At 21.1% G+C, this 20000-nt stretch overlaps 7 protein-coding genes and 2 pseudogenes across 7 annotated transcripts; 7 read left to right on the forward strand and 2 right to left on the reverse strand.

Annotated features, from left to right (window-relative positions):
* Positions 1-264: 264 nt before the first annotated feature.
* Positions 265-5299, forward strand: DDB_G0283749 (hypothetical protein; the record flags this gene model as incomplete). Its single annotated transcript, XM_633854.1, has 4 exons — positions 265-419; positions 530-4786; positions 5168-5245; positions 5296-5299. 4 exons carry the CDS (start codon positions 265-267, stop codon positions 5297-5299), a joined length of 4494 nt encoding a protein of 1497 aa, XP_638946.1.
* Positions 5300-5556: 257 nt separating this feature from the next.
* Positions 5557-8070, forward strand: DDB_G0283743 (hypothetical protein; the record flags this gene model as incomplete). Its single annotated transcript, XM_633855.1, has 1 exon — positions 5557-8070. The coding sequence occupies one exon, from the start codon at positions 5557-5559 to the stop codon at positions 8068-8070; it is 2514 nt and encodes an 837-aa protein (XP_638947.1).
* A 744-nt stretch (positions 8071-8814) lies between these two features.
* DDB_G0283657 (hypothetical protein) lies at positions 8815-8994 on the forward strand (the record flags this gene model as incomplete). The annotated part of the gene is made up of 1 exon (XM_633856.1): positions 8815-8994. The coding sequence occupies one exon, from the start codon at positions 8815-8817 to the stop codon at positions 8992-8994; it is 180 nt and encodes a 59-aa protein (XP_638948.1).
* A 645-nt stretch (positions 8995-9639) lies between these two features.
* Positions 9640-9804, reverse strand: DDB_G0283659 (hypothetical protein; the record flags this gene model as incomplete). Its single annotated transcript, XM_633857.1, has 1 exon — positions 9640-9804. The coding sequence occupies one exon, from the start codon at positions 9802-9804 to the stop codon at positions 9640-9642; it is 165 nt and encodes a 54-aa protein (XP_638949.1).
* Positions 9805-10013: 209 nt separating this feature from the next.
* On the reverse strand, positions 10014-12285 carry ddx3 (DEAD/DEAH box helicase; the record flags this gene model as incomplete). The annotated part of the gene is made up of 2 exons (XM_633858.1): positions 10014-10349; positions 10483-12285. 2 exons carry the CDS (start codon positions 12283-12285, stop codon positions 10014-10016), a joined length of 2139 nt encoding a protein of 712 aa, XP_638950.1.
* A 1609-nt stretch (positions 12286-13894) lies between these two features.
* On the forward strand, positions 13895-15091 carry ppiD (tetratricopeptide-like helical domain-containing protein; the record flags this gene model as incomplete). The annotated part of the gene is made up of 2 exons (XM_633859.1): positions 13895-14292; positions 14425-15091. The coding sequence occupies 2 exons, from the start codon at positions 13895-13897 to the stop codon at positions 15089-15091; spliced, it is 1065 nt and encodes a 354-aa protein (XP_638951.1).
* Positions 15092-15222: 131 nt separating this feature from the next.
* DDB_G0295481 lies at positions 15223-15465 on the forward strand (annotated as a pseudogene; the record flags this gene model as incomplete).
* A 479-nt stretch (positions 15466-15944) lies between these two features.
* Positions 15945-16403, forward strand: DDB_G0283665 (annotated as a pseudogene; the record flags this gene model as incomplete).
* Positions 16404-16930: 527 nt separating this feature from the next.
* Positions 16931-19539, forward strand: DDB_G0283667 (hypothetical protein; the record flags this gene model as incomplete). Its single annotated transcript, XM_633861.1, has 3 exons — positions 16931-17950; positions 18056-19104; positions 19209-19539. The coding sequence occupies 3 exons, from the start codon at positions 16931-16933 to the stop codon at positions 19537-19539; spliced, it is 2400 nt and encodes a 799-aa protein (XP_638953.1).
* Positions 19540-20000: the final 461 nt, after the last annotated feature.

Genomic DNA, 20000 nt, shown 5'->3' on the forward strand with positions numbered 1-20000 from the left:
AAAATATAATTTTATTTATTTTTTTTAAAAAAAGTATTTTTATTTTTATTTTTTTTTTAATTTCAACAACTTTTTTTTTTTGAGTTATCCAATTTGACACAATTTTTTTTTATATCATTATTTTTTTTATTTTTTTTTTATTTTTTTTTTTTTATTTTTAATTATTCTTTTTAATATTTTTCATTTGTTAAAATCATAGTAAAAAAAAAAAAAAAAAAAAAAAAAATTTAAAAATAGTCAACTGGTGGAACAGAAAAATAAATAATGGACCCAAATAGTTTAACAATACAAAGCTTGAAAAAGGAATTATCTGATCGTTCAATAGATTTCTCAAATTGTAGATTAAAAGTACACTATGTTGAATTATTAGAAAATGATATTAAAAGAAAAGAAGATGAGTTAAAAGAAAAACTTAAAAAGTAATTATTTAATTTAATTTTATTTTATAATTTTTTTTTTTTAAAAAAAAAAAATAACTCACAAACTAAAAAAAAAATAAAAAAAAAAAAAAAAAATAAAAAATGTTTAGAGAAAAAGAAGAAAAAGAAAAAAGAGATAATTTAAAAAAAAGAAAATCAATTGAACCTTCACCAGATAAATCTTCAAATACACCTATAGTAGCAAGAACTAGAAAACAAGCTGCTGAGGTTTTAAAAAAACTTAAAGAACAAGAAGAACAAGAAGAAGAAGAAGAAGAAGTAAAAAATGAAAAAGAATTAGAAAATGATAAAATGGATACAGATAGTCATGATAATCCAAAGACAACCACACCAACTTCATCAACTACCACTACTACTACCACACCAAAGTCAAAAACAAATAAAAATAAAAAAAATGAGAAAATAGAAGGAGAAGATGTTACAGATGAAGAGGATTCTCATAAATCAAAGAAATTAAAACATGATTCTAAAACTACAACTTCAACAACAACTTCAACTTCAACTCCTATAACCACAGAAAAAGGTAGAAAAAATAAAAATAAAAATAATGATAATAAAAATAATAAAGAAAAACAAAAAGAAAAAGAAAAACCAATTATTAGACTTAAAACAATTGAACCAAAACTATTATCAGATAAACCATACATTATACCACCATTTAAAGAAGGTACAGAATATTCAGAGATATTATTTTGGAAAATATTTAGAAATATAGTATTAAAAAGAAGGATATTAGATGTGTTACCAAAAGATTTAATGAAAATTGAAAGATATGATAACTTATTTTGTGCACGTTGGTTATTAACAAATGGTTATTTAGAAACATTGATTGATTTAGTTAAAAGAGATAAATACATCTTTTGGCAATTCAGATTTGGTTCATTTTCAACTGAACTTCATTGTGATTATGAACTTTTATCAAGTTTCAACATTGACGATCACCAATTCTTTGAAGCTTTCTATCGTCGTTATAAACATAGTTTCATTTATGCATCTTGTTTACATTTAGATCAATTAATTAAAATTCCAAAAATATTTGATTTAATGGTTAAAGATAAAGATGTAATATTCCCATCATTTTCATTAACTCAAGATTTATCACTTTTAAAACTTCAAAATAATAATAATAATAATAATAATAATAATAATAATAATAATAATAATAATAATAATAATAATAATAATAATAATAATAATAATAATAATAATAATAATAATAATAATAATAATAATAGCACTACTTCTTCCACTACTAATAACAATAATACAACTAAAGCAACAACTACAACAACGACAACAACTACTACAACTACTTCTACTTCAACAACTACCACCCCTAATAAGAGTAATGATAATAATGATAATAATGATAATAATGATAATAATGATAATAATGATAATAATGATAATAATGTACATTTAGATTTTGAAATGTCTAAAATAATTAAAAATCATTTTTATAAGAGTTTTCCAATTATTCATAGATTTAGATCAGATTTTATAGAGGTTAATAAAGAGTCATTTTCAATAAATAAGGGAGTTGAAAGTGGTTTCGGTCATATTATAATACCATATTTATTGAATGAATGTGTTGGATTCCAATTTAATGATTACAAGAATGCTTTTAATCCAAGTGACTTGTATAATTTAACAAAGACTGATTTCAAATTATTATTAGATAAAGGTTGCATAAATTTAAATAATAATGATAATAATAATGATAATAATAATGATAATGATAATAATAAATCTATTACATTCAATCAACGTAGTAAAGATATGAATCCAGATCCATTATATAATGATATTACAATAAAACAATTATATAATCTTTGTTTTATTAAAGCAATTTGTAAATCAAATAATAATAATAATAATAATAATAATAATAATAATAAAAAGAAAAAACATCAAATTCAAGAAATTTCAAAATTAGATTCAATAATTATTATTAATGATGATGATGACGATAATAATAATCAAGAATTTTTAAATGAAACATTATATAGTATTTCAAAAGATAATGAAATTGTTAAAAAATTAATTGAATTTTATTTAGAATTAAGTGATTCAAAAGATTTGGTTATGTTATTCATATATTCATGTAAATATAATCAATTAAAATCTTTAGATAAATTGGATGATAAAATTTTAAAAGAATATAAAGGATCATATTTACCATTCATATCATTTATGAATTTAAAAGCATTACAAAAGATTCAAAAGAAATTAGATAAAATAGAGACTTTAGAAAATACTAGTAGTAGTATTTCTCTAATTTTAAAATGTGATTTTTCAACATTCAAATTTATAAAACCACCATTATCAACTGCATCTGACAATGAAAAATTTAATGTTGAAAATCAAAAAATAATTGAAAAAAGAGATGATAAATTAGATAAATTAAGATCAATAACAAGAAATTCACAAAGTGATATAAAATTAAAAATTTATGATCAAGAAGAAAATGAAAATGAAAATAAAGAAAATGAAAATGAAAAAGAAATGGAAATAGAAAATGAAAAAGAAATTGAAAATGAAAATAAAAATGAAATTAAAATTGAAATTAAAGAATTTATTAGTAAAGAAAAAGAATTAAAAATTAATTTTTTAGAATTTTTAGGTAAACAATTTTTAACATTAGATGTTTCATTTAAGAGTCATTGTAAAATAATTCAAGAATTAATTTATTATGGTGATGAAATGTTGTTAAAAGGATTTTTAGAAAAGATAAATTATAGATATTTATTAATTAGAAGGGAAAAGAATGAAAGATTAGAAAAGAATGAAAATTTGAAATTTCCAGATTTTAAAATTTTAAAATTCTTTTTAGAGAATCAATTCATTCATGATGTTAATAGGTTATCATTTTCAAGAGAATATCAAACTGGTATTGATTTAAATTATATTTTAGAGGAGAAAGAGAACTATCAACAATATTTCGATTTATTAATTGGTGCAAATATTGTAACACCAGAGAAATGTAGAAACAATTTAATCGAATCAAAAGGTGTTGGGAATAATTTGGAAAAGTTTATTTATTTCTATAATTTTGGTTTTAAATTCTCTCATAAATATTTAACAGAATCAATATTGGAAAGACCAAAAATTGCAACTTTTATCTTAATAAATTCTGAAGATATTAATTTCTTTTTTCAATATAGACTTCATGATCTTTCAATACCAACTTCATTTTCAAATTTTATTTTAACAATTATTAAAATTTATAAAGAACAATTAAAAAAATTAAAAACAATAACAACATCAACAACAACAACAACATCAACATCTAATTCAACAACACCAACACCAACACCAACACCAACATCAACATCAATAACAACTTATATATCAATAACAACAATTGCTTCAAAAAATAATAATATAACAACAATAAATTTACCAAAAGGATTAGTTATAACTGGACCAAGTATTACAGATTCTACAACTAATACAACAACATTAGAGAATATTGTTGAAACAGAATTACCATTAGAAAATTTAAAATCAAAAGATATTTTATTAGCACTTGGTAGTAAAAAATATGTAACAATTGTATATAATGAAAATAATTTTAATGAAAAAATGTTTAAATTAAATTTAAAATTTTCAAATTGTCCAAAAGAAATTGAAATGAATAGAGAGAGTTTTGATTTATTATTACCAAAATATTTAGGAGAAAGAGGTAATTTAGAATCGATTAGATTGTATATTTCAAGTTATTTTCCAACGGTTGAATCTGAAAAGAATTTAAGAGTACAATGTTTACTTGGTCTGTTGAAGGGTTGTACGATGCAAGCCAATTTAAAAGCATTGGAAATGATTTACAATGAATTTCCACATGTTTTCTCTGTTTGTACAAAACTTGGTAATGAAAAAAACAATTTTATTCATTTAATAAAGCTACAACAACTTAAAGAGCTATTATATGATGCTATTAAAATTAGGGCTTTTGAAATTGCAGATTTCTATTTGGATGTTATTAAATTACCAGTAACCGGTAGACAATTATCAGATGCAGCAAGAAGAAATATTATCTCTTTGATTTATGTAGCTCAAAAGAATAGTAAAACCTATTATGATGAAGGTCAATTTGAAAAGATTAAAAAATCTGGTTACTCTTTAATAATTCCAAAGTCTGTCACTGATCAAACCAATTCAATGATTGAAAAAAAACATAAAAGAGAAGAATTAAAACAAGAAAGATATAATCAAATTTGTCTTTATAATTATAATTCTGATTCAAGTGATGATGATTATTTATATAATTTAGATTCTGATGATGATGATGATTATGATTATCAATTTGCTAATAATAATAATAATAATGTTGGTTGTAATATAATGTAAATAAATTAATAATAATAATAATAATTTATAAATTTTTTTTTTTTTTTTAAAAATAAAATTTAAGAAAATAAAGAAATAAAAAAATAAATAAAAAATAAATAAAAAAAAAAATATATATATATTGTCAAAACCATTAAAAAAACAATTACAAAAAAATGAATAATAAATAATTAAATTCTAAAAAAAAAAAAATCATTTTTGGGTTTTTATTTTATTAAAATAAGTCGAAAAAAAAATAAAATAAATAAATAAATAAATAAATAAATAAATAAATAAATAAATAAATAAAAAAAAAAAAAAAATTGGATTCATATGTTTTTAGTTTTCAAATAATATTTATTTTTTATTTTTTTTTTTGTTTTTTTAAAAAAAAAAAGATTTTTTTATTTTTTTTTTTTTAATTATTTTTTTTTTTTATTTTTTTTTTGGGTTCAATATTTTATTTTAAAAAAAAAGTTTTAATTTTTTTTAATTTTTTTTAATTTTTTTTAATTTTTTTTTTTAGTTAGTTTGAAATACCAGTTTCGATTGAACTTTTCCTTTTTTTTTTTTTTTTTTTCCCTTACTTTTTTTTTTTTTTTTATAAATTTCATACACTAAAAAAAAATAAAAAAAAAAAATCCAGATTAAATGTGTTTAATTAATCAAAAAACAAAAAAAAAATAAAAAAACAAAAAAAATAAAAAAACAAAAAAAAAAAACAAAAAAAATAAAAAAAAAAAAAATAAAATAAAAAAATCAGAAAGTTCAAAATTTTTATAGATAAATGTCTGAAATTCAATTTTTAAGATCATTATTTTTAAAATTAATTTTAATAATAATAATAATAATAACAATAATAATAATTGATAACAATAATAATAAAATAAAATTTGTAAATAGTGCAATTATAAAATGGAATAATGAAACACTTGATATGGATTTTTTAGATCCATTAGGATGGGAGAATAATATTGTACCAAGTAATGAAGATGATGCAATAATTGATATTAATAATATATTGGTTGTTGGTTTAGAGAATGAAATTCATATAAATTCATTACTACTTGAATCAAATTCAAGGATGGCATCAATTCAACTATTTACAACCAAAGATAATATAACCATTGGTATGAACTCATTATTGTTATCAAAATATACAAAAGCAAGATTAATTTCAAATTATGGTAAATTCAATGGTCATTATCCAATTTCATCAATACAAGATACAATTGTCAATAGTTTTGGTAATGCACAAGTTAATTTCATAAATTCCACTGAAATGATCGCAATAATTGAATCACCTTCAAACTTTTATCAAACTTCTCAAATTAACATTGAAAATTCAAATGCTTACTTTTATAATACATCAAGTATTAATTTATTCGATCAATCTAAAATCAATTATTTTTCATCATCAATTAGACATATCTCTTTTTCACATATAAATTTATATAATAATTCACAATTTTCAATAAATAATTCAACTTTATTAATTTCAAATGGTAATCAATTTAATTTTAATGATAATTCAATTTTTATTTCAATAAATAGTGATATTATAATTCAAAGTAATAATAGTATTTTTAAAACTTTTTCTACAACTTCAACTTCAAATTCTTCAAATTCAACAACTATTAAATTTAATAAAACAAATTTTTATTCAACAGATGGTGGTGAAATTTTAATTTTAAATAGAAATTTATTATTTTTAAATTCATTTTTAATTTCAAATGGTAATAATTCAAAAACTACAATTAATGATGGAGAATTTAATATTATTAATCAATCAATAATTTATTCAAATGATGGTGGTGAAATTAATTTTAGTAATAATTTAAATTCAATTAAAGATACAATAATGATAACTCAAGATGGTGGTAAAATCAATTTATATAAAACTATAGTTACAAAAAATGTTTCAATTGAAATAACCGAATTTCAAAGTAATTTAAATTTAAAACCATTCTCAACAATGAATTTAAATGGTGGTTCAAAAATTAAAATTTCAAATGGTGCAAATTTTTTAATCTCTGAAAATAGTTTTTTAAATTTAACAAATAGTGAAATCTTAATCGATATAAATGGTAGCCTATTTCAAAATGGTCCAATTTTTTTAAATTCAAATAATAAATTTGAAAATAGATTTAAATTTTATTTATCTTCAAATATTTTAACAACAAATTTACCAACTTCTTCAACTTCAACACCATCAATAATACCAACAACTACAACTACAACATCAACATCAACAACAACATCAACATCAACAACAGAATTAAAATCAATAAAATCAATAAATAATAATTTAATTAATAATAATGGTTCAATTATTATTAAATCAAATAAAATAATTTTAATTAATATACCAATTATTAATAATGGTACAATTATTGTTAAATCAAATTGTTTCTTTTCAAATTATCATCAAAATAGTAATAATTCAGAATTAATAATTAAAAATGATTCAATTATTGATAGTAATGAAAATATTCATTTAAAAGCTGGTAAAATCTATGGTACTGGTAGAATTAATACTTCGGTAATTCATGATTATGGTGAATTGGGTTCAAGAAATGTAACTGGTCTTTTAAATATAACTGGTGATTATACATTATCTGCCAATGGCTTGGTAGTGGTTGTTATAAATTCGTTGACTGATTTCACTCAAATTCGAATCAATGAAACTGCAATTCTAAAAGGTGATATTGAAATTATCGTTTCAAATAAAATTTCAACTACAAAGTTAATTCAATTAGATGTTGTCAATTATCATGATTTGGATAGATATAGTATCACTTTTAGAAAGGTTAGATTTAAAACTTTTGATCCTGATACTGGTTTAGAAATGAATGGTCATGATTGTGCTAGATCAATCTCTACCGATAGATCTTTCTCTGTGGTACTCATTGATTGTCAATCTCCAATTTCAACTGGTGTTATCATTGGTATCGTTTGTGGTATTGTCTTGATTGTAATTGTTGTTGCTTCTTCTTATCATTTTAAAAAATCTTTATCAAATCGTATAAATAATTCTTCAATTCTTATAAAATTAAAAAAATCAAAAACTAAAAATAATAATCAAGAAAATGATCAAGAAAAAGAAAATGAAAATGAATATCAAAATGAAAATCAAAATGAAAATGAAAATGAAAATCAAAATGAACTTGAAAATGAAAATGAAAATGGAAATGAAATTGAATTTGAAAATGAAATTGAAAATGTTAATGAAATTGAAAATGTTAATCAAATTGAAATAACACAAAATAATAATGATAATGAATTTAATGTAAATAACTAAAGAAAACTATTAGAATTAAATTGATATTTTTTAATTCACTTTATGCATGCTACTTGTGTTTAGTATTGCATTATATATTAAATATATAAATATATATATAAACCGATTTTTAATTAAAAGGGATTGAAGATTTAAAAAAAGAGTTTTTTTGTTAAAAGTCTTTCAAATTAAATAAAAAATCCATAATAAAGCAATAATTTATTTAAATAAAACTAATACTACACATCATCCTTTTTTAAAAACTTTTTATATTATTCTTTTTTAAAAAAAAACAAGAAAACAACCAAAAAAAAAAAAAAAAAAAAAAAAAAAAAAGATAAAGATAAAGATAATTGGAAAGTTTAAAATAAAAGATACACAATCATTCAAGTTTGCACTTTTCAAAATTTGAATTTATTTAGTTAATTTTATTTTAGTTATTAGTTATTATATTTTTTCAGTAAAAGCTTCATTAGATAATTATTTTTACTTTTTTCAAAAATAATTAAAGTAGAAATTTAAAAAATAAAATTAATAATTAAACAAAAAATAATATTTTTATTATTGGAAGACCCGGAAGGGCAGGAAAAAAAGTAAGGTCAAAATTCAACATCTCGCCAATTTAAGGCTCATTTAGTATTGTATTAAAAAAACAAAACTAACTTTTATACTATCCATTCTTATTTTATATTTAATTTATAGGGTTTAGCAATTTCCTTCTTCAATGAAAAGAATAAACCAGTAGGTGTTTAACTTTTGAAATTAATGAAAGCATCAAATCAAGATATTCCAGATTGGTTTGAAAAGATGGTACATAACCTTCGTATGTCTAATGGTCCATCAAATTCAAAATCAAAAAGTCTATTCAACAATAGTCATCACAATGGAGATGATAACCGTGGTGGTTATGGTGGATTTTTATTTGAGGGCCAACAAGGTCCCTAAAATGATGGATTTTAATCTAAAAAGCACTTAATTTTTTTCTTAGTCTTCCTTTCCTAATATTTTTTTTTTTTTTATAAAGATAAAAAATAAAAAGGGTGAGATTTACAAAAAAAAAAAAATACCAGATTTTGTCATCTTTTTTTTCTTTTTTTTTTTTTTTTTTTTTTTTTCAAAATTTTGTCACATTTTTTTTCATAATTATAATTTCACACTTTTTTTCAATCTCTTTTTTTATATCTTTTTTTTTGTATTAAATACATCAATATTACCGCCACACCAATGAAAACTCCAACATTCTCTTCATCTTTTAATTTATCCTTATAACAATTTTTTTTTATTTATTTTTCTTAGTGTTTTATCTTTTTTTATTTTTTATTATTTTTTATAATATTTAAATCAAATAAATTATTTAATCTTTTTTTGAATTAATTTAAAAAAAAAAAAACAACCCACATCCAAAATTTGAAATTAAAAAAAAATAAACCAATTCAACCAAATCAATTTTTTTTTTTCAATATCCTTTTTAATTGAAATTTATTATTCATAATTAATTATGAAAAAAAAAGGACTTGAAATTTTTTACATTGATCTTGATTTTTCAACCGAAATTTTTGGACTTCTGCTTTCTTTGTATTTTAAAAATTCTTATACTTTTTCACTAATCCTTTCTCCAATTTTTTGATATCTATGGAAGGTATTATTTGATTTTTCATTAAAATTTGGTAAGAAAATGATTGATACTGATTGAAAACGTAATTGTAAGTAGATTAAATGTGAATGTTGATCTTTGAGCTTCCTAATTTTTGTCATAAAAAAAAAAAAAAAAAAAAAAAAAAAAAAGTGGAAGAGCAGGAAAAAAATTAAGTGCTTTTTAGATAAAATTCCATCATTTTAGGGCCTAGTTAGCCCTCTAATAAAAATCAAATACAAAAGATACATATGAGAAAATGATTTTAATTCAATATTGAATTAAAATGGATTTATTATTTTTTATTAAACGAATGACATGAGGTGAATGTTTAATTATATGAACCACCATTGTTGCTAAAGTATGGGTGATGCATTGAGTAATCTGATTTATCTTCTCTTCTATCATTACGGTTGTTACTGTAACCTCCATTACCACCACCACCACCACCATAACCACCACGGTTATCATCTCTATTGTGATGACTATTGTAAGATTTGTTGAATGGACTATTTGATTTTGAGTTTGATGGACCTTTAGACATACGGAGATTGTGTACCATCTTTTCAAACCAATCTGGAATATCTTGATTTGAAGCTTTCATTAATTTCAAAAGTTCAGCACCAACTGGTTTATTCTTTTCATTGAAGAAGGAAATTGCTAAACCCTATAGTTGTAAACATAAAATAAGTAAGGAAATATACAAATTAAGAAAGGAAAATAAAAAGGTTAGTAAAGGTTTTTAAAAGAGGGCTAAATAGGCCCTAAAATGATGAGATTTTAATCTAAAAAGCACTTACTTTTTTTCCTGCTCTTCCGGTTCTACCAATACGATGAACGTAGATATGTATGTCGGTAGGCAAGTCGAAATTGATAACCAAATTAACATTACCGATGTGGAGACCTCTTGATGCAATATCAGTTGCTACTAAGAATGGAGTTGCAAAAGAACGGAAAGATTGAAGTGCATTTTCTCTTTCTGGTTGAGTTAAATCACCATGAATACAGGTAGTTGGGAAATTTCTTTGATTTAAAAAGTAGGTAAGAGTATCACAAGAACGTTTAGTTTCAACGAAAATGAGACAAAGACCATCAGATTTCAAACCACTAAGATAATCTAACAAGTAACTGTTTTTATCCTCTTCAACTACGTATTCAATTCTTTGTGTGATATTTTGAGTGGTACCAACAACACCAACTTTTAAGAAGATGTAATTGTAAAGGAAATCAGCTGCAAGATTTTGAATTTGTTTTGGGAATGTAGCAGAAAACATAAGAGTTTGACGATCTCTACAACCTGGCATATCAAATTCAGAGATGATTTGACGAATTTGTGGTTCAAAACCCATATCTAACATACGATCAGCTTCATCCAAAACCAAGTATTTAATTTTTGAAAGTGAAACACGACCACGCATTAAGAGATCAACGAGACGACCAGTTGTTGCTACCAAGATATCACAACCTCTATCTAATTCATTGATTTGATGGAAAACTTCTGCACCACCATAGATTACGACCGATGATACTGGTGAACCATAAGAGAATTTGTTTGCCTCATCAAAGATTTGTTGAGCCAATTCACGAGTTGGTGCGAGTACTAATGCACGTGGACAAGCAGCTCTTGGAACACCTGGTTTATAGGCTGGTGGAGCTTCTGGTGCTCCATCTAATAAAATACCGGAAATGATTGGGAATAAGAAAGCAGCGGTTTTACCTGAACCAGTTTGAGCACAAGCCATTAAATCACGATTTTTCAAAATGATTGGAAGTGCAGATTTTTGAACTGGAGTTGGTTTGGTGTATTTGGCATGTTTAATATTACCCAATAAAACATCACCCAAATCAACATCGGCAAATGAATTCAATGGAGCACAAATATGTTCACTGGTTTCAATGGAGATATCATCATCGTCGTAAGCATTGAAATCGATACCAATGTTGTCATCATTCTTTTTGAAGATTTCTTCGGCTTTGTGTTCTTCGAGATCAATGAATTCTCTTTTCATTTCTGGATGATTTCTTGAATCTCTAAAGTTTGACCATCTATCGTAGTAACGATCATTTTTATTGGCTGGTTTACCAAAACTACTGCCACTTCCGCCTCTATTACCATAACCACCTTGATTACCACCACGAGAGAATGAATTATTTGGTGAATAAGAGTAACTATTACCTCTTGGTGGGCCTTGTTCTCTTGGACCATTATCCCAACCACCGCTACCACTACTACTACCACCACCATTACTATTATTGTTTCTTGAGAATGATGGACTTTTGTAGTTATCTCTACTGTTGTTGTTGTTATTAGAGTTATTTTCCCTAAAATTGTTACCACCTCTGTAACCATCGTCACGACGGTCACGATTGAATGGTGAATCACGATTATCACGGTCAGATGGTGATGGATAATCGTCTCTTGATGAACCTGAACTATTATTCATCTTGTTTCTACGAGATGGTGGGACATATGGTTCACTAGTTTGTGTTGTTGTTGTTGTTGTGTTGTTGTTTGATGAAGTTGACGAACTCTTATCAGAGATGGTTAACCCTGAGATATTCAGGGTAGTTCCATCGTTATCTTTGTTATTTCCAATTGGCATAAAATGACTAATTCTTTAAAAAAATTTATCTATATTTATTTTTAATAAATTAAAAAAAAATGAAAATTAAATAATAAAAAGGTAAAAAAAAAAAAAAGTTAATTTATATTTTTAATAAAAAAATAAGAAAAAAAAAATTAAAAAACAATTAAAATAATTTTATTAAAAAAAAAAAAAAAAAAAAAAACGGTTTTATTTTATTTAAATTTATTTAATTATTATTTTTTTTTATTTTTTTTAATAAATTCGTTTATTTTGTGATTATTACTGTTTTACAAAAAAAAAAAAAAAAAAATAATTTGAGAAAGAAGTTCCAACAACAATAAAAAAAATAAAATAAAAAAAGATTTACAATTTTATAGATATAATTTAAAAATAATTTTTAAATATAATAAAATATAAAAAAAAAAAAACAATATAAAATAAAAAAAAAAAAAGTATTGTATAAATAATTTTTTTTTGAAATAAAAAAAAAAAAATAAAAAAAAATAATAAAAAAAAAATAAATAAATAAATAAAAAATTTATAATGTTTAATAAAAATAATTAAAAAATTTAAAATAGTTTTTTTTTAACACACACACACACACACATACATTCACCACACAATACTCTTAATATGGTTTTAATTTTGAGAATTTAAAATAGTTTTTTTTTTTTTTTATAAAAAAATTGCCATTTTAAGTTTGCGATAATTTTATATTTCAACAATTTTTATTTTAAAATAAAAATAAAAATAATAAAAAAAAAAAAAAAAAAAAAAAAAAAAAGATGGGAATGAAGTGTAAATTAAGTGAAATAAAAGTAAAAATAAAATATAAAAATAAAAAAAAACTAAACGATAAAAACTAAAAATAAAAAAAAATAATAAACGATAAAAAAAACAAATATAAATATATATTTACCCGCGTGGATGAAAATTGAAAAAAAAAATAAAAAATTAAAAAAAAATTAAAAAAAATGTAAAAAAAAAAAAAAAAAAAAAAAAAAAAAAAAAATGAAAAAAAAGTCGAAAGAAAAAAAAAAAAAAATTAAAAATAAATTTGAAATTCGTATTTTCTATAAAAAGGAAGTTGGTATAATCTTAAAAAAAAGGTTTTTTTAATTTTTTTTTTAAATTATTTAAAAAAAATTTATATTTTTTTATATTTTTCTAATTTTTTTTTTTTTTTACCTTTTTATTGTTTAATTTAAATTATAAAAAAAAAAAAATTAAAAAAAAAAAAAGATACTATAAACGATTATATATCTTTCTATTCCATGTCCATTTTTTGTAAATTTTTTTTTTATAAATCTATTATTATTATTAGAAAAAAAAAAAAAAAAAAAAAAAAAAAGATACTATAAACGATTATATATCTTTCTATTCCATGTCCATTAATTTTCAAAATCATTATAGGTTATAGTTTACAATTTTTTTTTTTTTTTTTTTTTTTTTTTTTTTTTTTAATTTTAATTTTTTTTTTTTTTGATTTTTTTGATTTTCAATTTATTATTTTTTTTTTTTTTTTTTTATAATTTTCATTTCATTATTTTTAATTTAAAATTTTTAAATCGTGTGTGTATTTATTTTTTTAATAAATATTTTTGAGAAAAAAAAAAAAAAAAAAATGACAAGTGAAAATAAAAGAGTTTATTTTGATATTGAAATTGGTGGTAATAAAGTTGGTAGAATTGTTATGGAATTATTCTTTGATAAAACACCAAAGACAGCAGAAAATTTCAGAGCATTATGTACTGGTGAAAAAGGTATTGGAAAGAATGGTAAACCATTATCTTATAAAGGTTCAGGTTTTCATCGTGTTATTAAACAATTTATGATTCAAGGTGGTGATTTTACAGCTGGTAATGGTACTGGTGGTGAATCAATTTATGGTGAAAAATTTGATGATGAAAATTTCATTGCAAAACATACTAAAGCTGGTCTTTTAAGTATGGCAAATTCAGGTCCAGGTACAAATGGTAGTCAATTCTTTATTACTACAATTAGTACACCACATTTAGATAAGTAAGTTTAAAAAAAAAAAAAAAAAAAAAAAAAAAAAAAAAAAAAAAATTATTTTAAAACAATTATTATTATTATTATTATTATTTTAACAATTTTTTTATTATTTATTTTTATTATTTATTTTGTTTTTAGTAAACATGTTGTATTTGGTAAAGTTATTAAAGGAATGAGTGTTGTTAGAGAAATTGAAAGTCAACCAACAGGAGCAAATGATAAACCAATTAAAGATTGTATTATTATGGATTGTGGTGAATTAAAAGAAGGTGAAGATGACGGTGTACCAGAGAAAACTGGTGATGACAAATGGGAAGATTATCCACAAGATGATAATGTTGAAGGTAATGAAGCAAACTTAAAAGTTGGTGAAGCCATTAAAAACATTGGTAATGATTATTTTAAACAAGGTAAATCATTAGAAGCCATAGCCAAATACAATAAAGCATTAAGATATTTAGATTGTTGTAGTAATATCGATGGTTTAAAGAATGTTCAAACCATTTGTTATAATAATATGTCACAATGTTATTTAAAGGAAAAAAAAGGTTCCAATGCTTTGGTAGCTGCAAAAAAAGCATTAGAATTATCACCAAATGATATTAAAGCACTCTTTAGAAAAGCTAAAGCTTTATCTTTAATGGAGGAATATGATGAAGCTATCAAAGATTTCCAAAAAATCATTGAAACCGATTCCGAGAATAAAGATGCAAAACTTGAATTAGAAAGAATTAAAAAATTACAAAAAGCAAAAGATCTTAAAAGTGCCAAAGCTTATTCAAAACTTTTTTCTGATGATGATTAGAAAATTTTCTAAAAAAAACACAATAAAAAAACAAATAAAAAAAAAAAAAATAAATAAAATTTTTTTTAATAAACAAGTAAAGATAGATTCATTTCATTTTATCTTATTTTTTAATTTTTCAGAGGAAATAATACGATTTAAAAATTTCAATACCTTCAGGTATTGAACCGATATTGAAATTTGGATTTGATTGTATTAATTTGAAACAATATTCCTATGCTTTGGTAGCTGCAAAAAAAGCATTAGAATTATCACCAAATAATATTAAGGCACTCTTTAGAAAAGCTAAAGCTTTATCTTTAATGGAAGAATATGATGAAGCTATCAAAGATTTCCAAAAAATCATTGATTCCGATTCCGAGAATAAAGATGCAAAACTTATATATAAGATTAAAATAAAAAAAAAAAAAAAAAAATTTTATAAAATATTAAAAAAACAAAAAATTTCTACCACACTCAAAATAGTATTACATGTTTGAATGATAATTTTTTCATCACTTTAAACCTTACCAATAAAACATAACACCATAAACAAATATATTTTTAAAATAATTAAACCAAATTGCAAAAAGGTGTATTTTTTTTAAATTTTATTTAACCTAAATTTTGAAAAGGAAATCAAGTATAGATTTGAATAAAAAATTTAATGGTAGTGTGGGGTGGTTGTAAAACTAATAACCCCAAAAATTAAAATTTTCCAAATATAATTTGTTTTTAATAAAAATTAAAAAATAATTTTTTTTTTTTTAAAAAAAGTATTATTATTTTTATTTATCATAATAAATAAAAAGTATAAATAGGATAATTTGAAATTATAATTTTATTAAATCAATGATTTGCATAATTTTATTTTATAATCAACTATAAACTTTATCAAGATATTCAACTATTTACTGATAATATTGATCAAAATAAAGATGGAGTATTAACTGCAGAAGAAATATATAATTCATTTTTAAAAAGTAAAATATTGAAAAAGAAAAAAAAATTAATATCACACTAATAATAATAATAATAATCATAAAAATAATATTATTATACTAACAATTTTTAATTATTTAAAATATAAAAAAAAAAAAAAGAGATGAATGGTAATAAATATGAGGCATCTAAAGCTACTGGTATTTTATGTTCAACAATTGATACAGACAAAGATGGTAAATTCTCTCAAAAAGAAATTGGAAAATATCGTTTTAATATTGCAAAAAAACAAATTGAAGAAAATTCTGATACTGCTGCTATAGCTGATGTTCAAGCATTGTTGTTAAGACTTGATACAGGTAAAATCCATCTGCTTAAATTCTATGTTTAAAAACTTGGAACATAATACCATAAAAATAAATTTAAACATTTTTTTTAATATAAAAAATCTTTTTCTATATTTATTTATTTTCTTTTTTTTTAAATTTCCTGTTTTTTTTTTATTTCCAAAATAAAAAACCTATTTTTAAATAAATATTGTTCTACTTTCACTGGATCACATTCTATTGATATTATTGATGTTAATCCAGGTTGTAAGTGTCATTAAAAAAAAGATTTACCTTTCAAAAAAAAAATTTTTATGTTGATAATGTTTTTTAATTTTAATTTTTGGTCAATGGAAAATATTTAAAAATACTTTTAAAATATTTATATATAAAATAATAACTTTTAAAAATTTTTTTTTTTTTTAATTAAAATCCCAAAACTTCAATTATTTTTTATTCCACACAAATTTTTTTTTTTTTTTTTTCATTTTTTTTTTTTTTTCATTATTTTTTTTTTTTTCAAGTTTATATAAATACTTATTTATTTATTTATTTATTATATATTATTATATATTTTTAAAAAAAAAAAAAAATGGAAGAATTAGAAATTTTAAGAAAAAAGTTATATTCAATTCAAAGACAAGATAATACTCAAAAATTATCAGAAAGGAATTGTATTGAAATAATAGTTAAAATGATTGATTTGAAAATGATTGATATAATTCATTCATTAGATGGCAAAGAATATATAACACCAAAACAATTAGAGAATGAAATTAAAGATGAAATTTTAAAATGTGGTGGTAGAGTTGTAGTTTGTGATCTTCAATCAATACTATCGATTGATATCATTCATATTGAAGAAGCTTTAGAGAAATTAAAAAAACGTGATAAATCAATTCAAATCTATCAAGGTGAAATTATGACTCGTTATTATTTAGATTCAATCCTACAAGAAATTCAAGAACAACTTCAAGAAGTTGGTAAACTTCATATAAATGATTTATCAAATAGATTTTCAATTGGTGTTGATTTTTTAATTAATTTAATTGAACAAAATTTAAAAAAATTTAACCGTTCATTAAATAATTCAACAAATAATAATAATAATAATAATAATATATTATTAAAAAATATTATATTTGATAATCAAGAAGTACTTTATACTCAATCACATATTAATAGACATTATCATAAAGTTATTGGACTATTCTCATCAATTACTCAACCAATTTTAATTAATAATGTAATTAAACAACATCAAAATCATTATCAATTAAATGAAAGATTAGTACGTCAACAATTACAAGAATTAATTGAAAATAAAAGAATCAATGGTTTCATTCAAGGTAAAGCTAGTAATGCTGAATTTATTCCAACCATTTTCTCACAATCTAGATTAAAATGGATTGATTCATTCTATCATCAAAATCAATTCATAACATTTGATTCAGTTTCAAAATTACAAATTAATGAACCTCAATCATTTTTAAAAAATACTTTTACTGATGGTTTATTATTACATTCTTGTTTTATTCATAAATCTTTAATTGATAAAATTGATGATAATATTATTGAAATTATTGAAAATTCAAATTGGTTAGATTTAATTGTAAGTTTATATATATATATATATATATATATATATATATATATAATATTTTTTAAAAAAAATTATTATTAACATATATTTATTATTTATTATTTATCAATAAAGCCATTATTACCACCATTAACAGATAAAGATATTTCAATGATTGTTTCAAATTGTCCAAATATGAAAACAAATAATGCAATACTTTTAGGTAATAGTTTTATAATTAGTAAATCATTTGTTGATCGTTGTTTTACATTACTTCAAAAAACTATTCAAGAAAGAATGGAAAAACAACAATTAATTTTAGAAAATATAGCTTCTTCAAATATTAAAAAACAACAACAATCAAAATCTGAAATTATTGATCAAAAAATTGAAACAACAACAACAACAACGACAACAACTCAACCATCAAAAAAGAAAGATAATTTAATTAATTCAGATGATGATGATAATCAAGATAATAATAAAAAATCATCAAAAGGTAAAAATAAAAAATCAAAACAACAACAATCATCCATACAAAAATTAATTAATGATTCAGAAGATGATTATAAAGTTTATAATAAAAAACAAGAAAATAATAATAATAATAAAAAAGTTGATCATTTAAAAGAAATTAATCAATTATTAAGTAAATGGTATGAAAATATGGAAGAGGAATTAGTTGAATCATTATCACAATATCTTAGACCATTAGTTAATCAATCTTGGGAATCAATGGTTAAAGAAGCTAAAGAGAAATTAGAAAATGAAACACAAAAACAAAGAAAACAACAACTTCAACAATTAAATAGTCAATTCTTTTCTTTATATAATAGTTTTTTATTATTTAGAAAGGGTTTACAATCTTTAAACGACGCTGATGATGATAATGGAAAAACAATTATAGCATTAGAAAAACATTTATTAAAAACAGTTGGAATAAATATAACAAATCTATTGATTGAAATTAATGCAAACTATCATATGTTAGATAAAACTACATTTGAAACTCCCTCTGAACGTTCTTTAATCCTTTCACAATTTCCACCACAATTATCAAAAAGTTTTGAAAAATTAATTCAATCTTTAAATAAATCAACTTTAAATGATTTCATTGATTCATTAGAAAATGTTTGTTCTCAATCTCAAATTAAATTAAAATCTTTAGATAAAAAATTAGAAAAGTAAGTTATTTTCTATATATATATAGAAACATTTTTAAAAATTAATATTAATTTTCTTTTTTTTTTTTTTTTTTTTTTTTTTTTTTATTTATTTATTCATTTAGACAATTATTAATTGAAAATCAAAATGAATTAGAAGAACAATTTTTAAATGAAATAGATGTCGGTAATCAATTCCAAATTATTGTAAATTTAATGTATATTAGATATAAAAATAATTACATTTTCTCCCCACCACGTTTAATTGGTAAACTTGTATCAACTTTAGTTATGGACACTTCAATTGATAAAGAAATTATAACAAGATTAACAAAACTTCATCAAGAAATTGTAAAGTTAATTACAAATAATAAATTATCAAATCAAGATAATGATAATGATAGTACTGAATTGAATGATCATATAAAATTCTTTAAAGATTTAATTTTAAACTAATAATAAAAAAAACCAATAAAAAAAATATCCAATAAAATTTACCTTACCCAATATATAAATTAATTTATTTATTTATTTTTTTCAAAAAAAGGATATTGAATATGGTAGTGATATTTAAAAAAAAGAAAAGAAGTTATATTTGAAAATATTTATGAAAATATATTTATAATATTATAAATTAATCAAATTTGCAAATTAATAAATTTGGTTTTAATATGATTATTATTTTTTTTTTTTTTCTAAAACGCCAATAGAGAGGAAAGGAAAAAAAAAAATTGGTGGACCCAAGAAAGAGTTTAGTGATTCCATATTCATAAATAAAAGTTTGAAGTGTTTATTGAGTGACAATAAATGAGTTAGATGAATAAATGATTCATTACTTCTTTATCTAATAACCAATTAACTCTTTCCAGTTTAAATAAATAGTTTAAAAAAAAAAAAAAAAAGGAAAAAAAAGAAGG

Source organism: Dictyostelium discoideum (assembly GCF_000004695.1).
Source record: "Dictyostelium discoideum AX4 chromosome 4 chromosome, whole genome shotgun sequence".
Taxonomy (NCBI): Eukaryota; Evosea; class Eumycetozoa; order Dictyosteliales; family Dictyosteliaceae; genus Dictyostelium; species Dictyostelium discoideum.